Source organism: Physeter macrocephalus, chromosome 19 (assembly GCF_002837175.3).
Source record: "Physeter macrocephalus isolate SW-GA chromosome 19, ASM283717v5, whole genome shotgun sequence".
NCBI lineage: Eukaryota > Metazoa > Chordata > Mammalia > Artiodactyla > Physeteridae > Physeter > Physeter macrocephalus.
The window spans coordinates 5825832-5849824 of record NC_041232.1 but is presented as its reverse complement, the minus strand read 5'-3'; the positions used below and the strand labels follow the sequence as shown (position 1 = coordinate 5849824).

Sequence of the window (23993 nt, the reverse complement as noted above, 5' to 3'; positions counted from 1 at the left end):
GGGGTTGTATCTTGTTCCTTCATCTGGTACATAGCCCTCTGCCTTTTCATCTTGTCTTCCTGTGAATGTGGGTTTTGTTCCACAGGCTGCAGGATTGTAGTTCTTCTTGCTTCTGCTGTCTGCCCTCCAAAATAATTTTTGTTTTAAAAGGTCATTTATTAACCATCTTAAGCATCTAAAACATAGCCTAAAACCAGAAAATATTTTTAAAAATACCCTTTAAGTAGTCAAAATAGAAAGTCACAGTTCGTACTCTAAAGTTCATACACTCATAAGAGAAACCCTCATTCATTCAGAGTCTACTTACTTTCATCTCAGTCACAAGCTAAGGCTCAGTTAGCTGCACTTCTCACCCACCACAGATAGGAAACAAATACATAAAACAGAATTGCAAGAGGTAGGCACATGACAGCAGCATTACTTTGGGCAACATGGTAAGAAAGGTAAAAACCACACAAAGACATCATAAAAGTATTTCTTTTTAAATAAAGTTATTTATTTATTTATTTTTGGCTGCATTGGTTCTTTGTTGCTGCATGCAGGCTTTCTCTAGTTGCAGCGAGCGGGGGTTACTCTTCATTGCAGTGTGCGGGCTTCTCATTGCAGTGGCTTCTCTTACTGCAGAGCATGGACCCTAGGCACGCAGGCTTCAGTAGCTGTGGCATGCGGGCTCACTAGTTGTGGCTCGCAGGCTCTAGAGCATGGGCTTAGTTGTGGCGCATGGGCTTAGTTGCCCCACGGCATGTGGGATCTTCCCGGACCAGGGATCAAACCCGTGTCCCCTGCACTGGCAGGTGGATTCTTAACCACTGCGCCACCAGGGGAGTCCCAAAAATATTTTAAAAGGCACAAAAAAACAATCTGGGGTCAGTCAGTATAGGAACAAATAATTCTACATTCCTTAAAAGCTCCTATAGTAGTGCTGCATTATGCCAGAGTAGAATAATTCATGTTTGTGATAATGATCCTGAGTAATCAAGAGAAGCTTAGTACCTTCTGTTTAAGAAGACAGAAAATGTGTTATATATTTTAGAAAATTTCACATTAAAAAATGGCTGAAATTTAACAAGGGCTGGCAGTTAATGAATTAAGTTTGAGTTAACAAGAAATTCACAAGAACACCACAGATAAATATTAGCATAGTGATTTTCCATAAAAACCATGGTGACTACAGAATATTAAAATTCATAACTAATCCCTCAAACACATTTTAGTCTTAATTTCAATATTTATCACCACCATTCCTAACCCCCCAATACTAATTGAACCAAAGTAAATTACTAGTTTTGTAGGTAAAAGATGGTGAAACATCAGCAGTTTCATATGGTTCAACCTAATATATTTACCAAAATTACTAACAATAAAGTAGTTTGCATTTATCTTTTATTTCTCCAGCCCACCCTCTGTTGGAAAAAAACTAATTATTAAGTAATAAAGACCCGAAGTCCACCAAAATGATCATGGGTCCACCATCACTCAAACACTATGACATTTTCTTTCTACTCCTCAAAAACATAATAATCTTATTTATTTATGCCTGAGAATCTCAACTCTGCAAACATGTTTCCAAAAATATCTGACAGATCTGGGCTTAAGCATTTCAGCTTTTCACAGATAACCACAATTTAACATAATCCTGAAAATAAGTGTGTGCATTTCCATTATGTTCATTTATAAATATTTAAAATATAAAATATGCTTAACAATTAATTGTCAGAGCAATGACGTACTGAACCAGATAAATATAATGGACATTCAAAGTTTTTAGTTATATAAAACAAGGTGGCATTCAGTTTGTTTTCAGATTCAAATATTGCATTTTGATTTTCCTTAAAACAAGGAACGCCTACATTGGACAAGTCAAAATAAGGAATCACTTATCAATTTTAAAATCCCAATTTCTTATCTATTGATAATAAATGTTGTTTTGTCAATATAGGACATAAGTTATCCCAGGATGTACAACAAAGTTTCCTTGAAGGTTTCTTCCTTCTCTACTCCCACTATTACCTTTCTCGGTTCAAGTTTACGTATATTGTGTGTTTAGGAAAGTATATATCCAAACACAATGAGTTCCCGCAATAAGCTCCTGGCTCCCAACTCCACTTTGTCCCTATTCCAAATGGTAACTGCTCTCTAACTCAGAACTACCTCAAAAATCTGTGTTTCCACAAGCCTCAGTCTTCCAACTTGATGTAAATCCAAAATATTACCTCCCATAAAGTAAATAATGCTGGAAATATAAGTGCATTCATGAATGGACATTGGCGTACACAACCAGACGTAAGCTATAGAAATTTCAGTCCTTTGATAGTCCAAACTGAGAGACGCCTACCAGCAGAAAGCTTATGTGCAGCTTTGACAACTGACATCAAGTTTATTTCAGGTACTTTTTCCAGAAATGTTACATTTATTACACAGAAGGTATAAGCCAAAGGATACAATTTTATGTTTTTCCTTACCATATATGCTAAAAGAATAGAATACTCAAAATAACGAAGACAGAACACTCTAACAGAATAAATAACAAAGTGTGCTGAAAAAGGAATATAGTTAAAGGGCTCAATCATGTGAGAATACACCTCTTAGCTACAAAAATCTAAAAGAGGGCACTAACAAGAAAGTACAGGACAAAAGCGTCATATATATCCTAAAAATGTCAGTCGAATGATATAATTTTTATAGCTTTCAATAAAACTGCATGGTTTTAGCACATCAATAAAAAGCAAAGTCTTAAAGCTGAGACATACATTGTTATTAATGATATAATGAATTCGCTGTGGAAGTTAAAGCTGACAAGGCCGGCTGGGATTTCAGGTTTTCTCTTGCTTCTGCTGTGTTTTCCACAGCATGTCATCACTGTGACTGACCAGTAAAATGAAGGTGGCTGATGGCGCCTTTTCTTGAAGTTGGGCCAATTCATCTCTGTAGCCTCTCACAATGGCAATGTTTACTGGCTAGCTCCTGAACAGTAAAGGTGCCAAATCAGATTTCCTCATCATTGACTTCTTTCACTTCGTATCAAGTCTATCAACTATTCCCAGCTTCTCAAATGTCCCTGGAAGTAGTTTTCTATAGATGACCATTCCCTACCAGTTTTACAAGATCCAAAATATTTCGGGCTGAAGGGAATAAAGATTTACTCCAGTGGTTTACAACCATGGTATTGCTGCACTTGTATATTGTGATCCAGCTGTGAGATGTATCACAAGTAACTGTAACTTTTTCCCCCTTTTTTTCATTTGAGGTAAAGTTCATATAACATAAAATTAACCATTTTGAGGTGTACAATTCAGTTGCATTCAGCACATACACAATGTTGTGCAGCCATCACCTCATAACTGGGACTTTATTTTTAATAGGTAAGGAGTTAAGATTATCCCTTTAATGAATCACCCTGACTCATAGTCAATATGGTGTTCTGAGAAGGTAAGAAAAAGAGATAAACTTGCAAGTTAGGCATTTCCAATAACTGGCAAGTCAGAGAATCTTGCCAGCTGGTTGAAGATCACTGACCATCATATTCCATAAATGCGTTGCATTTTTTCAAATATTCACTCTTTCAGTTCCTACTCTGTGCCTGTGCCCTCAACCTTACACTGATAGAGGCAGTCATACTGACAGTTACAGTACAGAGCTATGACTATGGCTCATACAAGTATGGTCAAAGGAAGGTGTGGCCAACTATACCCAGCAATTATGTAGAAAGATTCACTAAGGAGGAGAAGATTGAGTAAGTTCTTAAGGTATGACCAGTGACAAAAGGAAGCGAGTTAAGAATATAAGAAGACATTCTATGCAAAGGAAGAAGTATGTACAAATGCACAGAAGCCTGGTAAGCTGTGTCCAGCTAGATTACAGGGTACCATCATACTAACAGGAAAAGTGTAGTAAGCACATTTTATGTGTCAGACACTCCTTGTAAGCATTTTACATTATATCTTCAAAGTCACACCAAGAGCTAGGTGGCCACTCATATTAAATAGATGAGACATCTGAAGTACAGAAAGGCTGAATAACTTGGCTATGCAGCTACTAGAGGCTGCACTGGAATTCAAACCCAGGCAGTCCAGCTTCAGAGCCCATCCTCTTCATCACTATACTATATAACCTACACTACATTCTTCTGTTTTCTTCTCCTCTTTAATAAAATTAATCACTTAAGGCAAGATCTTTTATGATGGAAACTAAGTACACCACAGCACACTGAGGGTGAACAAATGACTGGCATGAACAATGAGAGGGCACCACTAAGAACCCCTTGTGGCCCCCACACAAACAAGGGAAGAGTGGCAAACTGTATTGAGAGTACAGCTTAATTTATTTCTTATTCTTTTAGATTAAAAAATACACAAAAACAGAAGTCCTCATACTTCCCCATAACCCAGTCATTTTCTTGCACACTCCCTAGCCCAAGGTGTGTTCACTCCACTTTGGAGACATCTACTAGACAATGGAGAGACATGGCAGAGTTTTAAGAAGGTGAATAAATACATGTGTTTCTTTAAACAATTACTCTAGAAGGAATAAGAAGGGAAAATTAGAGGAAAAAAGAGACAAGAAAAAGAAAAATCATTAGGATGCCATTTGCAATAGATCCAGCAAATGATAATGAGGCGTTAAACTATAACAGTGGGGAGTCAGATGTGAAAGATTAAATGACATGCCCAAGGACACAAGTCACGGGAACTGCCAGAACCAAAACCTGGGTCTCTAGATTGCACTGATCTGGGAATGGTATATAGACGGATCTGCAGAAAGACCTTTATCATGAAATTTCTAAGACTTCTCTTTAAAACTTCTTTTGTCCACAATGCTTATTTTTAAGTCTAATTTTATACTATAAACAAACTGTGGTCCAAAATGAATAATATAATAATATCAACTAGCACAGCATTTAGGCAGGTAACTAAGTAATTTAGTATAGCTGTATTAAAATTTGAGACTTAGCTTTCTAATCCAGAAACAAAATGCTTTATCATAGAAAAAGTTCAGGGATTTGAAATACACTCTTTTGTAAAAGCAATAAGCTATTCCGAGACACAAATTTACAGGACACAATCTTTACTAGTGAGCTTTGAAATAAATGAAGCTCTATCAGAGAAGTCATTTAAGAAGCCAGATTCACATTATATTAATGTGACAAGTAGAACAAGATAAATACATCATATGACTCTCAAATGACATAATTAATGTAGCTTATATGACATATTCCTATTAATGATCTTTTATTATGTGTGAACAGTAAAATAACATTAGATAAGGAATGAAAAAATCCAATCAGCAGCAGTTTTCCTGAAGGTTTTGACTGCAGTCTTATTTACACAGTGTTATCTGATACTAATCCTTGGATTTTAAAGAGCAAAAATCACTTCAGAATTGTAAACAAACATGTTCCTATGAGATGAGCATTTTAATTACTATCATTTCTGCAAATACAAGATAAAAATAACGTGCTGCATGATGGCCTATTAACGTGAAAACATGGGAAAGTATATTTTGCCAGGCCAATAGGTTATGTTAATAAAAGGATCATGACACTGGATCCGGAGCCTGGTAGTGGTGTCTTAACAATGACTGCCACGGAGCCTGTGTGGAAAGTGTAGCTGTCCCCTCCCTGAAGTTGTCTACAAAAGATTAGAAGTGAGTGCCAAAATATTCTGGTTTTCTTTAATAATCCACTACAGTCTAATACCTATGAGTCAACTGAAACATTCTGAACCTTTTTACATTTAAAGATCATACCACCCTAAAAATAAATACAAGTTTTACAAAGCAATAGTTCTTACTTACTTTTACATCAAATAAATATTTACTGAGCAACTATATTATCCCTGGCACCAAAAAAGAGGTGTGAAGTGTGGTTCCTGAACTCAAGGAGCTTGAAGAATAATTGAGAGGCTAGGATTTTAAAAGTTTACTATCAGTAAAGGACAATCAGCCTAAAAGGGCATAGATTCTAAATGCTCCAGGAATTCAGAGGTAGATAAAAATCACTGTTTCTTCAGGAAGGGGAGGGAAGAAGAGCATCTTGGTAGTAGTATCCAGAAATGAGGGAGCAAAGCTATGGCTAACTAAGCTACTCACTGGTCCTGAGAGGGGAACGTGATTAATCGTGTTCTGGTGGTTTCTTTGTGAAAAAGGTAGCAGACCCTAATTGAATACTCCAGAGCCCACAGCTTGAATTTTAGTATTTAGTTAAACCCAGCAAATAAGCAGAGGAAAGAAGAGCAAAGAACTCCCCTTCAATCATGTACCCCAGCGGCATGCTCAGTTAGAAACAAAGAAACCTAGAACCTATGGTCATTCTCTTATAGTGAGCCCAGAATTTACAAAAGCCAGCACTGGTAGTGGCTGACAGGACACCATGATAGCAAGTTACCATCAGTCCTAGCCATGAAGCCCAGCTATAGCAAATGCTGCTTGGGGCAGCATTCTATGGATGATCTTAGCTTTGTTAAAATCACATCAATGTAGTATCACTTTTCATCTGTGGTGTAAATGGTTTTTACGAAACAGTTTGACAAAACACATGGCATGTGACTGTACCACTACAAATGTGTTAGCAGACCCAGCCAGAAACCACAGCAATGATCTGATCATGTGAGTATTCTTGCAAGAGTAAAAAAATAAACCTAATCTTTGTAAAGACTTATTGGTGCCCTACAGGAGTTGAATATTCTTCCAAGGAAGCTTCCGTTTCCAATGTAGAAGAAGGAAGAATTGTTCTCAAGCCACCACCAAATAATCACACAGTACTTAATGGCTCAGCTTAATTTTTAATCTTCTATGAACTTTGCAGAATTATATCTGGTAACATGATGATTTGGGATTATGAATGCAGTGAATAAACACAACCTTCTGGTATAGCAATTTAAGCATCACAGAGTGAGTAAATACTGCAGAGTGAATCCTAACACTTGAAACAGAATCTTCCAGAGTCCAGAAATCCACCTGACTGCCAAGAATAATACTTCCGTGGTTCAAGCAATACCAGTACCCAGAGGGGTTTCCACAGACATAACCACATGAGTTACTGCATATTGGGTAAAATAGAAAAAACAGACATTTATAAATGTATAGTTTGCAGACATCTTTAAAGTACTCATAAATATGCAATGTACAAATATAGAAGAAATTGGGGGGAGGGCTCCAGGAATACACAGAATCTGTTTAAATTTCATAATTATATGGTTTCTTCTATGGGTTTTCCTCATCCTAACTCTGATTTTTATGGGTGGTGGGGGGAGATGCATGGATCTCTTAACTAAAACACATGAAACCAATATCACTGAAAGAAGCTCTATGAGAACTAATATATGAGAGATTCTGACTTCAGAATGCGGCAGAAATGACTTCGTTTCAGATAGCAAATTAGATATCAAAGAAAACCTTTCAATTCACTAGGCTGTACCGAAGCAGGGTTTGTTAGATTTTCTAGCAATAAAACAAATGCACAATATCTTCTCATGCATTTCACACATGATTTCTATTTCAGCTCTGATGTAAAACATGGTATCACACATCATGCCACAAAGAAAGAGTCAGTTTAGCTAGTTCAAGTAAAACACCAGGCAGCTGCTAACAGAGACAGGTCATGGCTGGGGAGAGGCACAGCACGTTCAGTTCGCTGTTTTCCTTCAAAAGAATGTCAATAAAAAACACGGCCAAATGAGGTATTTGAAGTGGGGGAATAAGTCCTGCTATGCAGTGAACCACTGGGTTCACCTAACAGCGCCAGTCAGACAAGTTAGCAAAAGGGAGCCCTAGCCAAAGGTACAGCCGCCAACAACTTGAAGAAAGCTGTCTTTCTCCCTGAACGTCCTGGGGTAGCGACCAGTCTCACATTTAGAAACGTTATTTCTGGGACCAATAGCAATTTATTTTGATAGAACCACTGGATTTTTTTTTCTTGAGTTCTCAACAAAGGAGCCATATTAGGAAATAATCTCGCAAAAAGCAAAGTGCCCCCTCCCCCTCTTCCCCACGATCGATGCACACACGCCCGTGCACGCTGCCACGCACAGACACACACCCGTGACAATGGCCGGCGCGTGCACTCGCGCGGGCCCACGCAGCTGCCCGGGAGCCCCGCGGGCAGAAGGCCCGGCCGGCCCGGCCCCAGGAGCTCAGGCTGGAGGCCCCGCGGCCCCCGCTGCCCAGGAACCAGCTGCTGGGCGGTTGTGCTAGGGATGCTCGCCCCCCAGCGGGGCCCTGGGGAAGCGGCTGCCAGCGGCTCAGAGCCTATTAACCCCTTGGGGAAGTAGGTGCTACAACACCCACCTGCGGGGACACTGGAATGTGTCGGGAATACAACCCCAAATGGCTCCCCGTAGACGAGGCGCCACCGAGTCCTTAGACCCTGGCAGCTCTTGGCTGGCTCCTGCAAAGCTAATCGTGTGGCTGGCTCCACCGGGCTTCTAAAGCAAAAGGATGTTTCTGAGCTGTCACCCCTGAAGAGTCTGGGCAAACCAAGAAGGAAAAACTTAAGAGCGCAATGGACGTAGATCAGACTTGGTAACCCGTTCCTAAGGGACTGGTGTAAGTCCCTGAAGGGAGAGAGCTATTTGGACCTGCCCGTCCAGCAAACTACGGAAGGAGTGGAGGGACCCGAGGGCAACCGCCCCCTGTCACCCCTCCCTGGGTGGGGCATCAGGGCCCCGTCCCCACTCCGGGACACTTACCTTCTTCCGGGGCTGCCATTTCATCATATTTGTACAGCCGATACGTGGAACATCAAGATGCTGGCTGGGGGCTGGGGACAGATGCAGGGCAGCGGCGACTGCAAGTCATGCTGCCTCCCTCCCACCCCCTAATTCTTTCCCATATTCACTGCGAAGGGAAAGAGCCCAGGAGAGTCCAGTCTTTTCGCCTTCAGTTCAATGAAAAGTATCCCCAAATCACGAACACACTTCCCACGGGGCTAGGAAGTCCCAGCAGCAACCAGCGTACTCTTGCCAGAGCGGAGCATTTTCCCCTCAGGCCAGCGCCAGCAAAAAGAGCCTGCGGCAGGGGGTCTCCAAGCCGGCTGCAAAGACCCTCCCTCAGAGAAGAGAGGGAGAACGCAAGCTGCTGCACAAACCCAGCCGGGCTCCTGCCATCCAAACCCCTTTTGGCGAATTCTCCTCTTCTCAAAAAAAGATTAGACAAGCAATCAAACCCTCACGCGCAGCCTGGAGCAATTCCCAAAATTCTGGGTGTATTTCTCGTTTGTAAAATTTAGCAAAGAAAATTCCAAAGATCTGTAATCAGAGCTTCTTTACGCTGTTTTCTCTTCTTTCTTGGATAGCTTGGGGAAAGGATCTGCCCTTCCCGAAATGCCTACCTTCCCTGAACACTGTAAATAGGAAAACTTGGTTTGTGTGTTTAGATTTTTTTTTTTTTTTTTTTTTTTTTTAATTCCCAAGAACCTTAGTGGGGAAAGGCTGGAAGGAAATCCTGCAAGAACCCAACTCCACAGCTCAGTCTGCACTAATGACTTCCTTCCCTTCAGTGTGAGCACAGCCTGCCCAGCTCCAGCCACACAGAGCAAATGGTTTCTGGGTCTTAGTGCCACGACATCTGTTCCAAAGCAAAAAGTAAGCACACAGTTTCAGAGGCACCTAACAGCTCCCAAGGAATCAGAGCCAGAATAGACCTACGGAATCAGGAAACCATTTCAAAAGATCTAGATTTGTGAGTTATATCGAGAGAAAAAAGGAATAGAAAAGGTTTCTAGACCAAAAACCTATATAATCTAGAAGTGTGACTTGAAGGAAAAAGATTTAAGATATCTGACAAAATAAAAATTTCAATCAAGAATAGACTCTGCTTCTCTAAATTTAGCACTAATTTTATTATTATAAAAAATATTGCTATCAAGATTGAGTTTCATTCAGCTTCTATAAAATGATTCCATCCTATTTAAGGAGACACAACTCCAAATACAAAATACAATGTAATTCTATTATTTGTCATCCAACATGCCTAGAAATTCTTCTCTCACCATGAGGCTACTTTGATAGCTGGGAATTAATGGGTAGTGTAAACTACTAGAATACTAATTGATGAACATAATAATAGCAACTGATGTACCATCACTCCATTGTTTCAACAATATTTAACTTATTAATGTCAGAGTTCCATAATGCATTGGCAGGACTGGCTGATGTGGATGATTATAAGCAGATTGGATACTAACTATATCAGATATATCGTAAATGTCATTAAAATACCCAAAACAGTTAACTAAAACAAATTACTTTTGAGAATTTTTTCTAAGCCTAAGAGTCTGAAATTCAATGGTGAAATCATTGTCTTTTAAAAAATAATAATATTAACAAGTATAGTTAAGCCATGATATGCATCATAGCTACACACCAACCTTACCTCTCTGCTCAATAAAACTATTAAGTGCCTATGATTTAAGCACCTATTATTTGCCAGCCCCTGTTCCAGATGCTAGAAATATGAGTAAGAGGCTATCCCTGCTCTTGAAATTACATACTGCAGGCAGCAGTCACAAATAGCACCAATACTCTGTATATGTCCTAACATATACAAATCATTCTGCACAGCTTAACTTGGATATCCTACTAACATGGAAGTTCAATAAATTCCAAACTAATCAATCTACCCCCAAATCAGTTTCTCTTCCCAGCTTTCCTATATCTGTCCATAGCACTGTTATTCTTCCAGGATCACAAACTAAAACCTTAATTAACATCATTCCTATGTCTAATCTATCACGAAGTCCTTTCACTTCTTTCTTAGACATTGCTTTCAAATTCTTACTGCTGATATCTGAGGCTGGAGCCTCACAAAACAAACATATATTAAGTCCCAACTAGGTGCAAAACATCATGTAGGATAGAAAGGCATAAAACTAAGTCCCTACGCTAGAGGAAGTTACAAAGAAGTTACGACAGAGCTGAAGACCTATAAGAGGACAATCAGACATTGCATTGGTCAGTTAAACAAATGAATTACATGGTAAGTAGCATTCCAGGAGACAGAAGGAGAAACCACTGTAAACAGGGATGGTCAAGGAAGGTGTCACAAAGGAATATGAAGTAGAAATTCAGAGGAGATACAACTCATTCTAGAGACAAAAGCCAAGTTCCTTACCACAGGCAGTAACGTTCTTCAGGATCTGGACCTGTGTACCTCTCAGAACTCATCTCTTACCCCTCTTCCACTCCCTTTCTCAGACCCTGCCATACGGCCACCTCACTGTCCCTTGAATATATCAAGCATATATGTGTTGCATCCTCTGCCTGAATCACCCTTCCTCCAGATACCCTCTTGATCCCTCCCTTTGTTCCTTCAGTTCAAATATCATATTAGAAAGGCTGTCTCTCATCATTCCTTCTAAAATAATAGCATTAGCAGAAACTAACACACCATTGTAAAAGTTATACTCCAATAAAGATGTTAAAAAATAAATTAATTAATTAATTAAATAATAGCACTATGACTGTTACCTTCTATCTTCCTTACCCTGCTACCTTTACTTCACAGCCTTTATGACATATATTTTATTTAATGTCTTATATCCCCAAGAATATAAATTCCAAGGGAGCAGGGACTTTACTCTGTATAATATCAACATCCAGTGAACAGTGCCTGATACAATAAGCAATCAATAAATATTTGTTGAATGAAATAATGAAAGAAAAAGAAAAGGGAGAGTAGTGTGAGCAAAGGAGGCAAGCCTATACAAGATGTATTCAAGATACAAAATATATTGACGTGCCTAAAATATAAGGCTTAAGAATGAGAATGTTAGAGGCAGAAACTTTGTCTTGTTCAGCTTTGTAATCCTCAGTGCCCAGCATAGCGCCTGGCACAGCAGACGTGCTCAATATTTATGGGATAAAAGAATGAAGGGAGGGTAGAGATTGAATGATGAATGAGGGAAATTCCATTCCATTCCATATAAAGTAAAAGATACTTTGGCAAGGTATGTTGGAACCAAATGGTAGGGAACACTGTAAGGCAAAGAAATTTGGACTTTATCCTGTAGGATGCAGGGCATTAAAGGTATTAACAGTAGTCAAGAGGCATGACTGAAGCAGCATTTTTAAGCAATCTAATATAACAAAATGTTAACCATGATTTTATGAGGCTGTTTTGTATATAAACCTTTGGATTTTTAAATTATGTGCATAATTAAAATGCTTATAATGACCATTTGACAGATATGATAGATATCAAAACTGAAATTCGCAGGAGTTAACTGACCCCTTCAATGCCACCCAGCAAGTCAATGGTAATGGAAGGACTAGAATCCAAGGCTTAAAAACCAATGCCTGAGTGATGGGGGGAGGAACCTACAATTGCTTAGAGGTCAAGATGAAAGTTTCTATTTTTTACTCTGCCTCTAACTTGCTATACAACAAAAATTATCAGAAGGGCAAGGCAGATGACATGAATAAATGAAACAGAGTCAGGTGTAAGGTAAAAGGGAGTTGTAAGGATTGTAAATCTGGAGAAAGATAAATCATGTAAAAGAGGGAGTTGCTACATGATACATAATGCTAGTCAATTGATGTCATACAGGAATATCAGTCCAACGGTGCCAGATCCTCTAAATTTTCATGAGAAGCTAAAATTTTCCTGATTTTAATTGTTTGCTCAAAAGTTTTAAAGCATTCTAACAGGCCAAACAAAACATGCCTGTAGGTCTAAATTCCATCTGCAAGTCATAATTTGTGACTGTTGATTTAACCACTCAAGGCTTCACTTTCCCATATGTAAATTAAGAGACCTGCATGGTTCCTAATCTATGGGGTGGTTTTTTGAGGGCATCTGTGACTCCATATGCATACCACGCACTGTCCGTGGACTGAAGAGCAATCTCCCATGCTCAGACGTTGTTGGACTTAATAAAAGACAAAGTTACTTAAATTGGGGGAGAGAGAGTCTGAGAACAGTGGACTGTAACAAGAAAGGAGACAGAGGAAATATATTTATGTTTTGACATAATCTAAGACTTCAAAGTCAAGTTTTAAACTGTTTTTCAATTTTTTAGGTATATTTCCTTTGGGTCACTTATTTATATGGCATTTCTTTCCCTGCTGACTGGTGAGTGTTTCAGCTTTCATTTAGTAGGTACCACTCGAAAGAAGACCATTACCTAGAAGCCTGTAAATATGAATACTATATTAAATCATCTTGCTTTTTTCTTTGTGCCTTTGTTTATTTATTTTGCTTAATCCAAACTGACTTGGTAATTATATCTGAAATATTTATAGAATTACTATTATACCAGTATACTTTCTCCCTTAGAAATTATTTATATAAAGGTACCAAGCTAACACAGCTCAAAATGTTGTAATTTAGCTTATTGTTTCAAAGATCCAATGTCAACAGTAAGAACACAGTTTCTCAGATATGCAGCTACTAAAAGGCATTTGTACCACTCCATTTTTAAACATATAGCACTTTGCAAATCACTTCCCTAAAGGGAGATACTGTAAAACAGTCTATTAAAGTAGTATTTTCCTCAATAACTACTTGTCTATTCAAATCTGAACAAAAGCAAGAAAGAGGAAATGAATGGAGAAAACACACCTTTTTTCATCGTTGTGAATTTCTTCAAGATTTCCTAAGGAGTGATATGTCTGACATTGATCACAGGGTAAATGCCCAGAAAAGCTAGTTTCGTAGTTATTTACATTTATTGTGTTTTAGAATATTAAACTCAATGTGAAACAGTATTTGGAAAATATATTAATTTTCCCAAAGACCTCTAAATTATTTTCAAGTATCTAAAGAGATATTAGGAAATAAAGGGACAAAAGTAGAAGCATATTTGAGACCAAAAAATTTGGCCTCATTAGTGATATTTCACACAATTGGGTGCTTTCAGAATATTAAAGGCCTTGCTTTGCTAAAAAAAGAAAACTGAAATAACCTGTTGCATAAGAATTCTGCCACACAGCAAAGTAGATGTAGGACCATGCTCCCATTCCTTGGGAAGTAAACTGTTCTACAACATCCAGGGAAAATCACCTCTAACTTTATCCACCTCACTTCCTTCCACTATATCAGACAGTGTCAGACAGGCTGAAGTCCAATCCTGTAAATTCAACACATATTGACTAAGTACTCATTCTATACAAGGGACTGTACTAAGTACTGTGAGAGGAGACAAAAATAAATCAGATGATTTTTGCCCTTAAGGACAGAGCAGTCTTGTGAGGTTGAAGGAGAAGACAGGTACACACTAATAAAAATAACAATAACAATAGCAGCTAACCCTACTGATCTTGCCATTCATCTGACTTTGAGAGCCCAAGTTCTTAGCGCAAGCTAAGTGCTAAAAGAATGAAATAATTAATGACATATTCTCTCATTAAGACTATGGGAGCCCTAAAGAGTAATTAATTCTGACTGTGGTAACAGAGAAAGGTTTATAGAAGAGCTGGCACAATATCCTTTCAACAAGCTGAGACAATGTTTGGGGAGGAATGTGCCAGACTGAAGGAAAAGAGCATGAGCCAAAACATGGACGTATGAAAACATGGGCCACATTAGCAAGTCATCTCACAGATCTGACACATATAACACAAGGCAAGGCATAGTGGACTTAAGGTTAGAGGGCTGTGAATGCTATTACCTTAACAATAATAATAACTATCATCTGTTGAGTATGTGCTAAGCATTGAAGTCTTTTATATATTTTTTTAATTCATTGATCCTAACACCTTTATGAGGAGGAAATATCATTATGTCCATTTTACAGAAGAGGAAATTAAGGCTAAAGGGTTAAGTAAATTCCCAAAGAATCATGGCTAGAAGAAAGGAAATTGGAGTCAGACTCCAAAGCCTTGTTATTAATTCCTGACTTAGAATACAATGATGAGCAGCACAGGGTTTTAATCAAGGCATTAGCAAATCTATTTGAGTTTTATGCTAACTCTGGAAGTACTGTGAAGGACAGGAAGAATATGAGAACAATAAAGACAGGAAGGCCAAATAAGTTTCTATTACAAAAGATCAATAAGGGATGAAGAGGTCTTGAATTAGAGCAGCATAAGCAGAAAAAGGCCCTTCTTGAGAGACATTTCACAAGTAGAACAGGTCCTAAGAACTTGTTACATGAAAGAGACAGAGAAGGAAGGATTTAAAGATGATCCCCAAATTTTTCGTCATCTTTTAGAAAAAGAGATACCCTACTAACTAAAGTATGGATCACAGAAAGAACAGGTAGGTACTAAATTCAGTTTGAGACTTACAGGTCTGAGGTAGTAGTAAGAGATACACAGGAATGTAAAGTAGGTAGGTGGAGGGATTGTCTGGAGGTAAGGATATATATCTATGTCTACAGCTATAGCTATAAAGAGATTTGTGGGTCATTCACATAATGGTGACATGTATAAAGCTTTGGTGTAAAAAGAAAAAAAATACAACAAAATTCACTGCTCAGCTGGGATGGGTGGGAGACCTACCCAGTTTCCTGAGGCAGCAATTTTTATTTGGCTAATAATGCCTGGTTCAAACCTTAGATCCACCATATACTAGCTGTGTGACCCTGGATTAATTCATTTTTCTGTACCTCAATTTCCAACTCTGTAAAATGGAGATAATAATAGCAACTATCTAAGTATGGTTGTGGGGAGTATGAAACTATATATGTAATTATACACATATATAATATAATCTGTATACAATGCTATATGTTTAGCATTGTTGTTATTGTGGTTGTTTTACTATGCTAACCCTAATTTTTTTCTCTTTCTTCATCATACCATGGATTTTGTGTTGATTATATATTAAGGGCCACAAGCTGCCAGAACTAATCTTCATGTGTTTCAGTGGTAAAATCATTTTTCTAATGGGATTTCTGTTCATAACAGAGCAACTGGGACCAGGCTTACTCTCCTGGCATAACTAGAAAACTGGATAAAATACAGGAAAAACACTGTTTTCGTACTGTTTCAGACAACAATATGCACAGAGTACTATGAACCTTGAGAGAAGCAAAACAAATGAGGTAACCCCTATGATCACCCTGGATTTCTGCCTGGAGGCACTTTCCGGACCACAGAGCAGGAAGGGGATCCCAAGCAGAGCACAATGGTTGTGAGGAGAGAGATCAGTTTGAGGAAGCCAGCGAAGCTGGAACATTCCGGGTAGAGAAATGGAGAAAATGAACTCTAAGGGGGCTATATGGACAGGTGCTCCAGAGATCAACATAGGGGCTTCCTGAGATCTGGTTGAATACAACGCTGCCCAATGTAGGGCAAAACTCCACAAGGCTAAGTGAAGGGAAGCTGTAAGCAGAACAATTGTCAGAACTCTCTAGGGCTGCAAGTCTTTCAAATTCCAATAGCCAGAGTGGAGGGAATACCTGGGACATTCAGTAGAGACCTCAGAAATGTCATTTCTTAACAGAAGAGGTTAACTAAAATATACTGTAAACTCACCCTAACAAAGCTTAAAAACAAATCTTGTAAAAAGCACATTTAATCTACAAGTAACTTAACTATCTGGCAGAACAAAGTTCAATACTCTTTGAAGGAAGACAACAAAATCTAGCACTCACTGAAGAAGTCCAGCATTCAGTCATTTTCCAACGAAGCTTATTAAAGGACATGGGTACTAGCCTGGAAATACTTTGTTATCTCTTTGGTATGCAATTAATCTTTTTTTTTAAATAAATTTTACTTTATGTATTTATTTATTTATTTTGGCTGTGTTGGGTCTTCATTGCTGCGCGTGGGCTTTCTCTAGTTGCAGCGAGCAGGGGCTACTCTTCATTGCAGTGCACAGGCTTCTCACTGCAGTGGCTTCTCCTGTTGCAGAGCTCAGGCTCTAAGCATATGGGCTCAGTAGTTGTGGCTCGCGGGCTCTAGAGCGCAGGCTCAGTAGTTGTGGCGCACAGGCTTAGTTGCTCCGCGGCATGTGGTTATCTTCCCAGACCAGGGCTCGAACCCGTGTCCCCTGCACTGGCAGGCAGATTCTTAACCACTGTACCACCAGGGAAGTCCTAATCTTCCATCTTAAGAATACTATGGCTGTGTTACAATTTTCTCATATAGATCAGATCAATGGACTATAATATTTGGGGCTACAATCTTGTTACTTCTCTCTACCAGATAGCCATAGCTATAGGGCATGTGTAATTTTGCTGTTATATAATTTATCAATCTGGGAGAAACTTCAGCATATGTTATCTTTAGTTAAAATTTAGAGAATTTATCTGGAGTAAATTCAGTGGTCAGATATTTGGGGCAGAATATACAGCTTCGGGTTTATTAACCTTCTTAAAGGAATCCTGAATGTGCAAGGGTAGTAATTACATGTGTGTTTTAATACATTAAGGTTTACTTAATAAAGATGCTTGAACTGGGGGCTTATTTACTTGTGTGTTTTTAACCAAAAGAGGCTATATTTCTCTGGCTATGCTTAAAAGGAACACAGGGAAAGTAGATCTCTTTTCAATCCTATGGCAGGAAACAGGCTTTGAGAAAAGAGTAGAAAAAAAATATTATTCTTGAGGTCTATTTGGAGGCACTATACTGACTTGTTGCTATGAATTTATAAGCAACCAAATGGATCACACTCACCAAATGGACACCTCTTTATGGTTGTTGAACTGCCTGGTATCTTAACTCTCATCCTCTGTTTTGGGGGAATTCCCCATTATCTGAGTCTTGGTGGAATGTAGGAAATATCTCTCATGACAGTAACCAAAGAGGTCAGATAATTACTTGATATCCACCACCCGATACCTGGGATAAAAACATAATACCTCTGGCAAAGTTTTTTGCCAGAAGTTTGAAAGTGAAGCAAGTGACTCAAAGAATAATGACAGAGAGAATTTACTCTAGCAGGACCCACAGAAACATCCGGTTGCTATGGTCATCAGTGCCATGGAGCTCATCACCATATACAACATCCAGCCGCAGTGGTGCTTCCAGCTCTGGCAACCAGGATACAGCAGTTACTGTGGGCCCATTATGGCTGAAATCCAGGTACCTTTTGATTAGAAGTCACAGTTGTTTTCTGTTACTTGCAACTAAGAACCGTGGCTGACTCACACAGACTCATTTGATTTTGTTTACATTGGGACACAAGTTTTTCTTGCATGAATATATACGCATGAACAGACATGTATGTACGCTGGAGAGCTCCAAGGCACAGTCTTCTGCTCTCTTTTCTGCCTATAATTACTCCCTCAGATCTCAGCTAGTCCCAAGCGTCTAAATACCATCTCTTAATTGATGACACCCATATTTATACCTCAAATTCCTACCTCTCTGAGCTCCAGACTTGTATAAATAACTGCCTATTCAACATCTTCACTAAGACATCTCAACAAAATTCTTGATTTTCCCCCAAGAATCTGGTCATTCTTCAGTCTTATTTATTTTATCTCAATTAATGGCGTCTCTATTCCTCCAGCAGCTCAGGCCAAAAACTTTAAACAGTTACCTCTGATTCCGCTCCTTTCCTCGCCCTCAACATCTAATCCAATACCAAGTCCTCAGCTCTCTATCTACAAATTTTAATTCATATCCTGCCACTTCACATCACCTCTACCCCTTCTTCTTCAGCCACAGTTGTCATTAATATCAACTGGACTACTATAGTAGCTTCACTTTGCTTCCTGTGATCCAGTCTCTCTGTGTAGCCAGGATGATCTTTCAATAATGTGAATCAGATCATGCAGTTCCCTGTCTGAAACATGCTTAAGGCTTCCCTTTGCATAAAGAATAGAAATACAAAGCCTTTACCACGTCCTACAAGGCCCTCCCTACATCATCTAGCCTCTACCTTTCACCCTCATCTCTTACCATACTTTTTTTTTACATCTTTATTGGAGTATAATTGCTTTACAATATTGTGTTGTGTTAATTTCTGCTGTATAACAAAGTGAATCAGCTATATGTATACATATATCCCCATATCCCCTCCCTCTTAAGCCTCCCTCCCACCCTCCCTATCCCACCCCTCTAGGTGGTCACAAAGCACGGAGCTGATCTCCCTGTGCTATGCGGCTGCTTCCCACTAGCTATCTGCTTTACATTTGGTAGTGTATATATGTCAATGCTACTCTCTCACTTTGTCCCAGCTTCCCCTTCCACCCCCCACCCATACCTTTCCTTAACTGTGCTGTGGCTAAACCTGCCTTCTTATGTTTCCTTCATGACCTTGGTAGTTGCAGTTATGTCTGCCTGGAAATCTCTTCCTCCAGAATAGATATTCCTTCTCAATATTCAAGTCTCTTTTCAAATAACAAGTCCTCAGGGAAGTCCTCCTGAACAAAATCAACTACCCTCCCCAAATTGACTACATACTCTCTTACTTTGCTTTGTTTTCTTCAAGCCACATATTACAATTTGAAATTGCATTATTTACTCATTTGATCACTATGTCACCCAACAGAATGTAAGGTCTAGGGAGTGGTATCTGTATTGTTCACCACTGTAAGTCCAGTACTTAGAACAGGTCCCAGCACATATTAAGTACTCATTAAATATTCATTCAATGAATCAGTGAAATTAATGTTGGTTATATGATAAGAATACATAGAATTTCCTTTTGCAATAAAATTTTCAGCATGGCATTTATTCATTTACCAAAGGATACTTGTAAATACATTCAGTTCTGAAAGATACACTCTCCCAGGTAACACCAGAAGGGGCTTTTCCTGTTAAATCAGTACTACACCCTGGCCTAAGTCTGAAGATGCTTAATAGAAAAAAATATAACCTTCTGAAAAATAAGCAATAATTATTCTGAAAAATAATTATTGCCCAATAATGTTTTTTATTTAAGAACTCCAGTGCTATCACTTTCCATTTTCATTTGTATTAAAGAGAAACTTACATTAACCCAAAAATGGGTAGATAAAATGATCTTTAAGATAGTTTAATAAATAAATTAAAAACACTTTGAAAACCTTAGATGAAGTACAAATCACTTGTCAAAAGTACAATCTCATTTGTCAAAACATGAAAATGAGAAAAGAGAAGACACAGAAATAACAGGCTCAGAGCTGCCAAACTGACAGGCTGTCTTAAGTGAGATAGTCAAAACATTCATATGCTAATTTTTAAAGTGCTGTCTATCTGGCCATCCATATAAAAACAAGAGAGGGCTTTTGCTTCCTATTTCAAAGGTATATGAATGGGTCAGATAGTGGACACTCTGATTATAAATTAAGCAATAGCAATTAAGATCATAAAGAAGTTTGTTTATTCTGAATGCACATATAAGACAAAAACTAACTTGCATGGAAGGTAATTCAGAAGATCCAACCCCCACAGAAACACTCTTATCAATTATACCATCTAACACAATTATTGGCAGTCTTCTGCACGTAGAATACAGTGCAAAGGATGACTTTCCATGTTAGTAGCTGGGGTTAGCTATATACTGTAAATGACAAAAGTTGAATAGCAAATAACTACCAAAATAGGGTTAAAGATTTAACCAAAATATACAAATACTATTTTAAATTATTTTCCTTTTTCATTTAGTATCTTAAAGGGTTTTCATGTTCACATTTCCACTAGGTATTCCTCCCTCCTGCAACACTAATAATTCTAAACAAAAGAGCATCTCCTTGAAATGTTCTGTTTACTGGGTTGATGAATCTATCATCAAATCAACACTTTCGTGTATCATCCCACCTGCTGGGATGAGGAATCCAGTCTAGCAATATTACTGAAGTTTTACTCAAATTTGCTTTGTTAAGAATGCTGGTGTTTCCAGAAAGTGGCGGGGAGCGGGGGCAGTGGTGGTAGGATGAAGTGGGAGATTGGGATTGACATATATACACTAATATGTATAAAATGGATAACTAATAAGAACCTGCTGTATAAATAAATAAATAAAATAACATTTTTTTTTTTAAAAAGAATGCTGGTGTTCCCAGACTTGGATTCAGATGTTCTGCTGCTAAAAAAGAAAGTGACACATACTGTATGATTCCATTTATATGAAATGTCCAGAACCGGCAAAAAGTCGATTAGAGACAGAAAGTCGATTAGTGAGTGGTTGCCAGGGTCTGGGCAGTAGGAGAAAGGAAGAGTGGTTGCTAATGGGTACAGGGTTTCTTTGGCGAGAGATTAAAATGATATGGAATTGGATAGTGGTTGCACAATTTAGTGAACAAATGAAAAACCACTGAATTGTACACCTTAACAGGGTAAATTTTATGATATGTGAAAAATATCACAATAAAGCTGTTATTTTTTTAAAAGGTGATCAGCTTTCCCCAATTCACAGAAAAATTAAGTTAATACAATTTTCATATCTGCTAAGTGTAATGCTATTTATTTTATTGAACTCTCATTTTTTCTATACCTTAGTCAACTTATTTGGACTTTCTAGGTATAAAATATGTTTCCTGTAAGTATTTTCGTCTTAATTTTATATGAAACCCTGTTTAAACGTTTTACCTCAAAAAGCTTAGAGTACAATTCAAAATAATAATAAAATGCATTTAAATGGATAAGGAACCTGGGTCTGAAGACTGAGACACAAAAAGAGAGAGGAAGGATGAAAGGAAGGAAGAAAGGGAGGGAGGGAGGGAAGAAAGGTAACAAATTCATCCGAAAAGAAATACAGGGCTTCCCTGGTGGCACAGTGGTTGAGAGTCCGCCTGCCGATGCAGGGGACAGGGGTTCGTGCCCCGGTCCGGGAAGATCCCATATGCCACGGAGCGGCTAAAGAGGCCCGCGTACCGCAAAAACAAACAAACAACAACAACAACAACAAAAAAGAAATACAAAACCTAGTAGAGTTTAGCTTGAAGGTAGTATGGACTTCATTCAAACTTATATCTAAAAACCACTCTGAAATGGGTGAGACAATTTGAAAAATTCCAGATGTGTCTAAGCCTGGTTTTCAATAACTTTCTCAATAATCTCCCCAGAAATAGAAGTTCTAATACAAAACAGGATTTGGTAAAGACAGAAACATCAAAAGATATGTTCCTAAACAAGAGGCTTCATCTTTTTTTAAAAGTCAGTTTCTGAAAGGTAGTATTGAAATATTTACCCCAATAATAACAGTGTAGTCTTGTTTTATCAGATCATTAGCATATCATGCATTCCAGTAAAAAAGATCTCCTACCTGTATGCGTGTGTGTGTGTGTGTGTGTGTGTGTGTGTGTGTGTGTGTGTTGTGTGTGTGCGCACATGCGCTAGGAGTGGCTTGGGAGTTTTTATATTCTTACTCGGAAGATCTTATTCTTTTTTTCTAATAGAAAGTCTAAAGAAGGTGAGTGGAACCTGACACAAACTGCCTTGCCCTCCAACCTTTCTCTCAAAGTGCCACCTGCTTCCCTCTTCCAGGTCAGGTCGGTCCACCCATACTCCAAGATCAGCTTCTGCTTTTTGCAAAAAAAGTATATATTAGCAAGCTCTTTTCTTTCTTGTTACTGCTGTTGTTCCATATTAACGATGCAATTATCTTGTGTTCAATCTCCTAAATTGATGCCTTGGTACCTATTCCTTATCCAAGTTTTTTCTTCCTTGTCTCTAAATACCCAGAAACCTGAACCAGAGCCTGGCTCTTGCCCTCAAGAACAATTTGATACCTGACTTATATACTATCTGACTCTGATCTTTTGTATGTATCTCCTATTCTGGATTGTCCTCTGCTCTCAAATAGCCCAGACTTGGTTGTAACTATCAGTTTCAAGGCTGTCCTTTCAGGAAATGTTGCTTGTCCTGTGGAGGAAGAATAGGGAGGTGGAAGAATATGTTCATTGAGAAAAAGGGTAAAATACCAACAAATTTTATGTTACGTATGTTTTACCACAATAAAAAAAATTGAAAACAAAACAAATAACAGAAGTGAACCTCAGAGTATATAGGAAAAGAGTAGCTCTTTGATGAGACTTTAAAAGGAGATACAACTAGGATTATCAGGATAAAAGCTGAATAAATGAAAGAAGCCAGGTCAGAGTTGAAGTATGTTAACATGAAGGTTTTAGGATTAGGATGTTTGAGTCCAGAGATAAAGTCATGGATAAAGGTTGATTATGGTGAGATACTTTTTTGTTTAACTAGTTGTAATTATAAAGTTAAAATATATTATGGTAAAATGTGAACAGATAGAAGAGTATAAAATAAAAATTTTAATTTGTCCTCCCCATCCCTGAACTCTTATATGCATATACAAACATTTCTTCCAACTCACATGAGATAATACTTTACATATGGACCTACAGCTTGCTTTTCCACCAAAAAGAATATCTATGACATCTCATGAGCTACCTCCACTAATTTAAAATAGCTACAATTAGGGACTTCCCTGGCGGTCCAGTGGTTAAGACTCCGTGCTTCCAATGCAGCGGGTGCAGGTTCAATCCCTGGTCAGGGAACTAAGATCCCACATGCCATGTGGCGTGGCCAAAAAAATAAATAAATAAAATAAAATGGCTACATCATATTCAAAATACAATAATTTAATTGACCCACTGGTAGGATATGTTTATCTCTGGTCTGCCTCTTCAGGAGTATCTGGCACACTGCCGTGCTTGTTCTTCATTGCGGCCTCCTTGCCTATTGTCATTATTTCATTTTCTATAGCTACCTTCCAACTGCCTAAAACTTTATTAAAGATAGGATCTCTATCATTTCAACTTTATGTCTCCAGTACCTGTAATGGTGCCTAGTACACAGTAATACTAAATACTTACTTTATTGAATGAATGAATGAATGACCATTGACTTATCCAAAGAAAAATGGCTAATAAGTAGCAGAAAAAGCATTATGATTCTCAATCTAGCTCTCCCTTTCGATTGGATCATATGGTTCTCTACTGAATCTATCTTTAAAACAAATAAACAGGGCTTCCCTGGTGGCGCAGTGGTTGAGAGTCCGCCTGCCAATGCGGGGGACACGGGTTCGTGCCCCGGTCCGGGAAGATCCCACATGCCATGGAGCGGCTAGGCCCGTGAGCCATGGCCGCTGAGCCTGCGCATCCGGAGCCTGTGCTCTGCATCGGGAGAGGCCACAACAGTGAGAGGCCCGCGTACCGCAAA

At 38.6% G+C, this 23993-nt stretch overlaps 1 protein-coding gene across 3 annotated transcripts in view; it reads right to left on the bottom strand.

The window, feature by feature from the left end:
* Positions 1–23993, bottom strand: part of TTC28 (tetratricopeptide repeat domain 28) — a 587392-nt gene that overhangs the window by 392225 nt on the left and 171174 nt on the right. The window contains exon 1 of one of the 3 annotated variants that reach the window (XM_028480239.2): positions 8685–9672. The exons of the other annotated variants lie outside the window; for them this stretch is intronic. Within the exon in view, the coding sequence (XP_028336040.1) occupies positions 8685–8711 (27 nt within the window). The 5' untranslated portion in view covers positions 8712–9672. Of the gene's footprint in view, positions 1–8684; positions 9673–23993 lie in introns of those variants that run through there. 3 annotated transcript variants of the gene reach the window in all.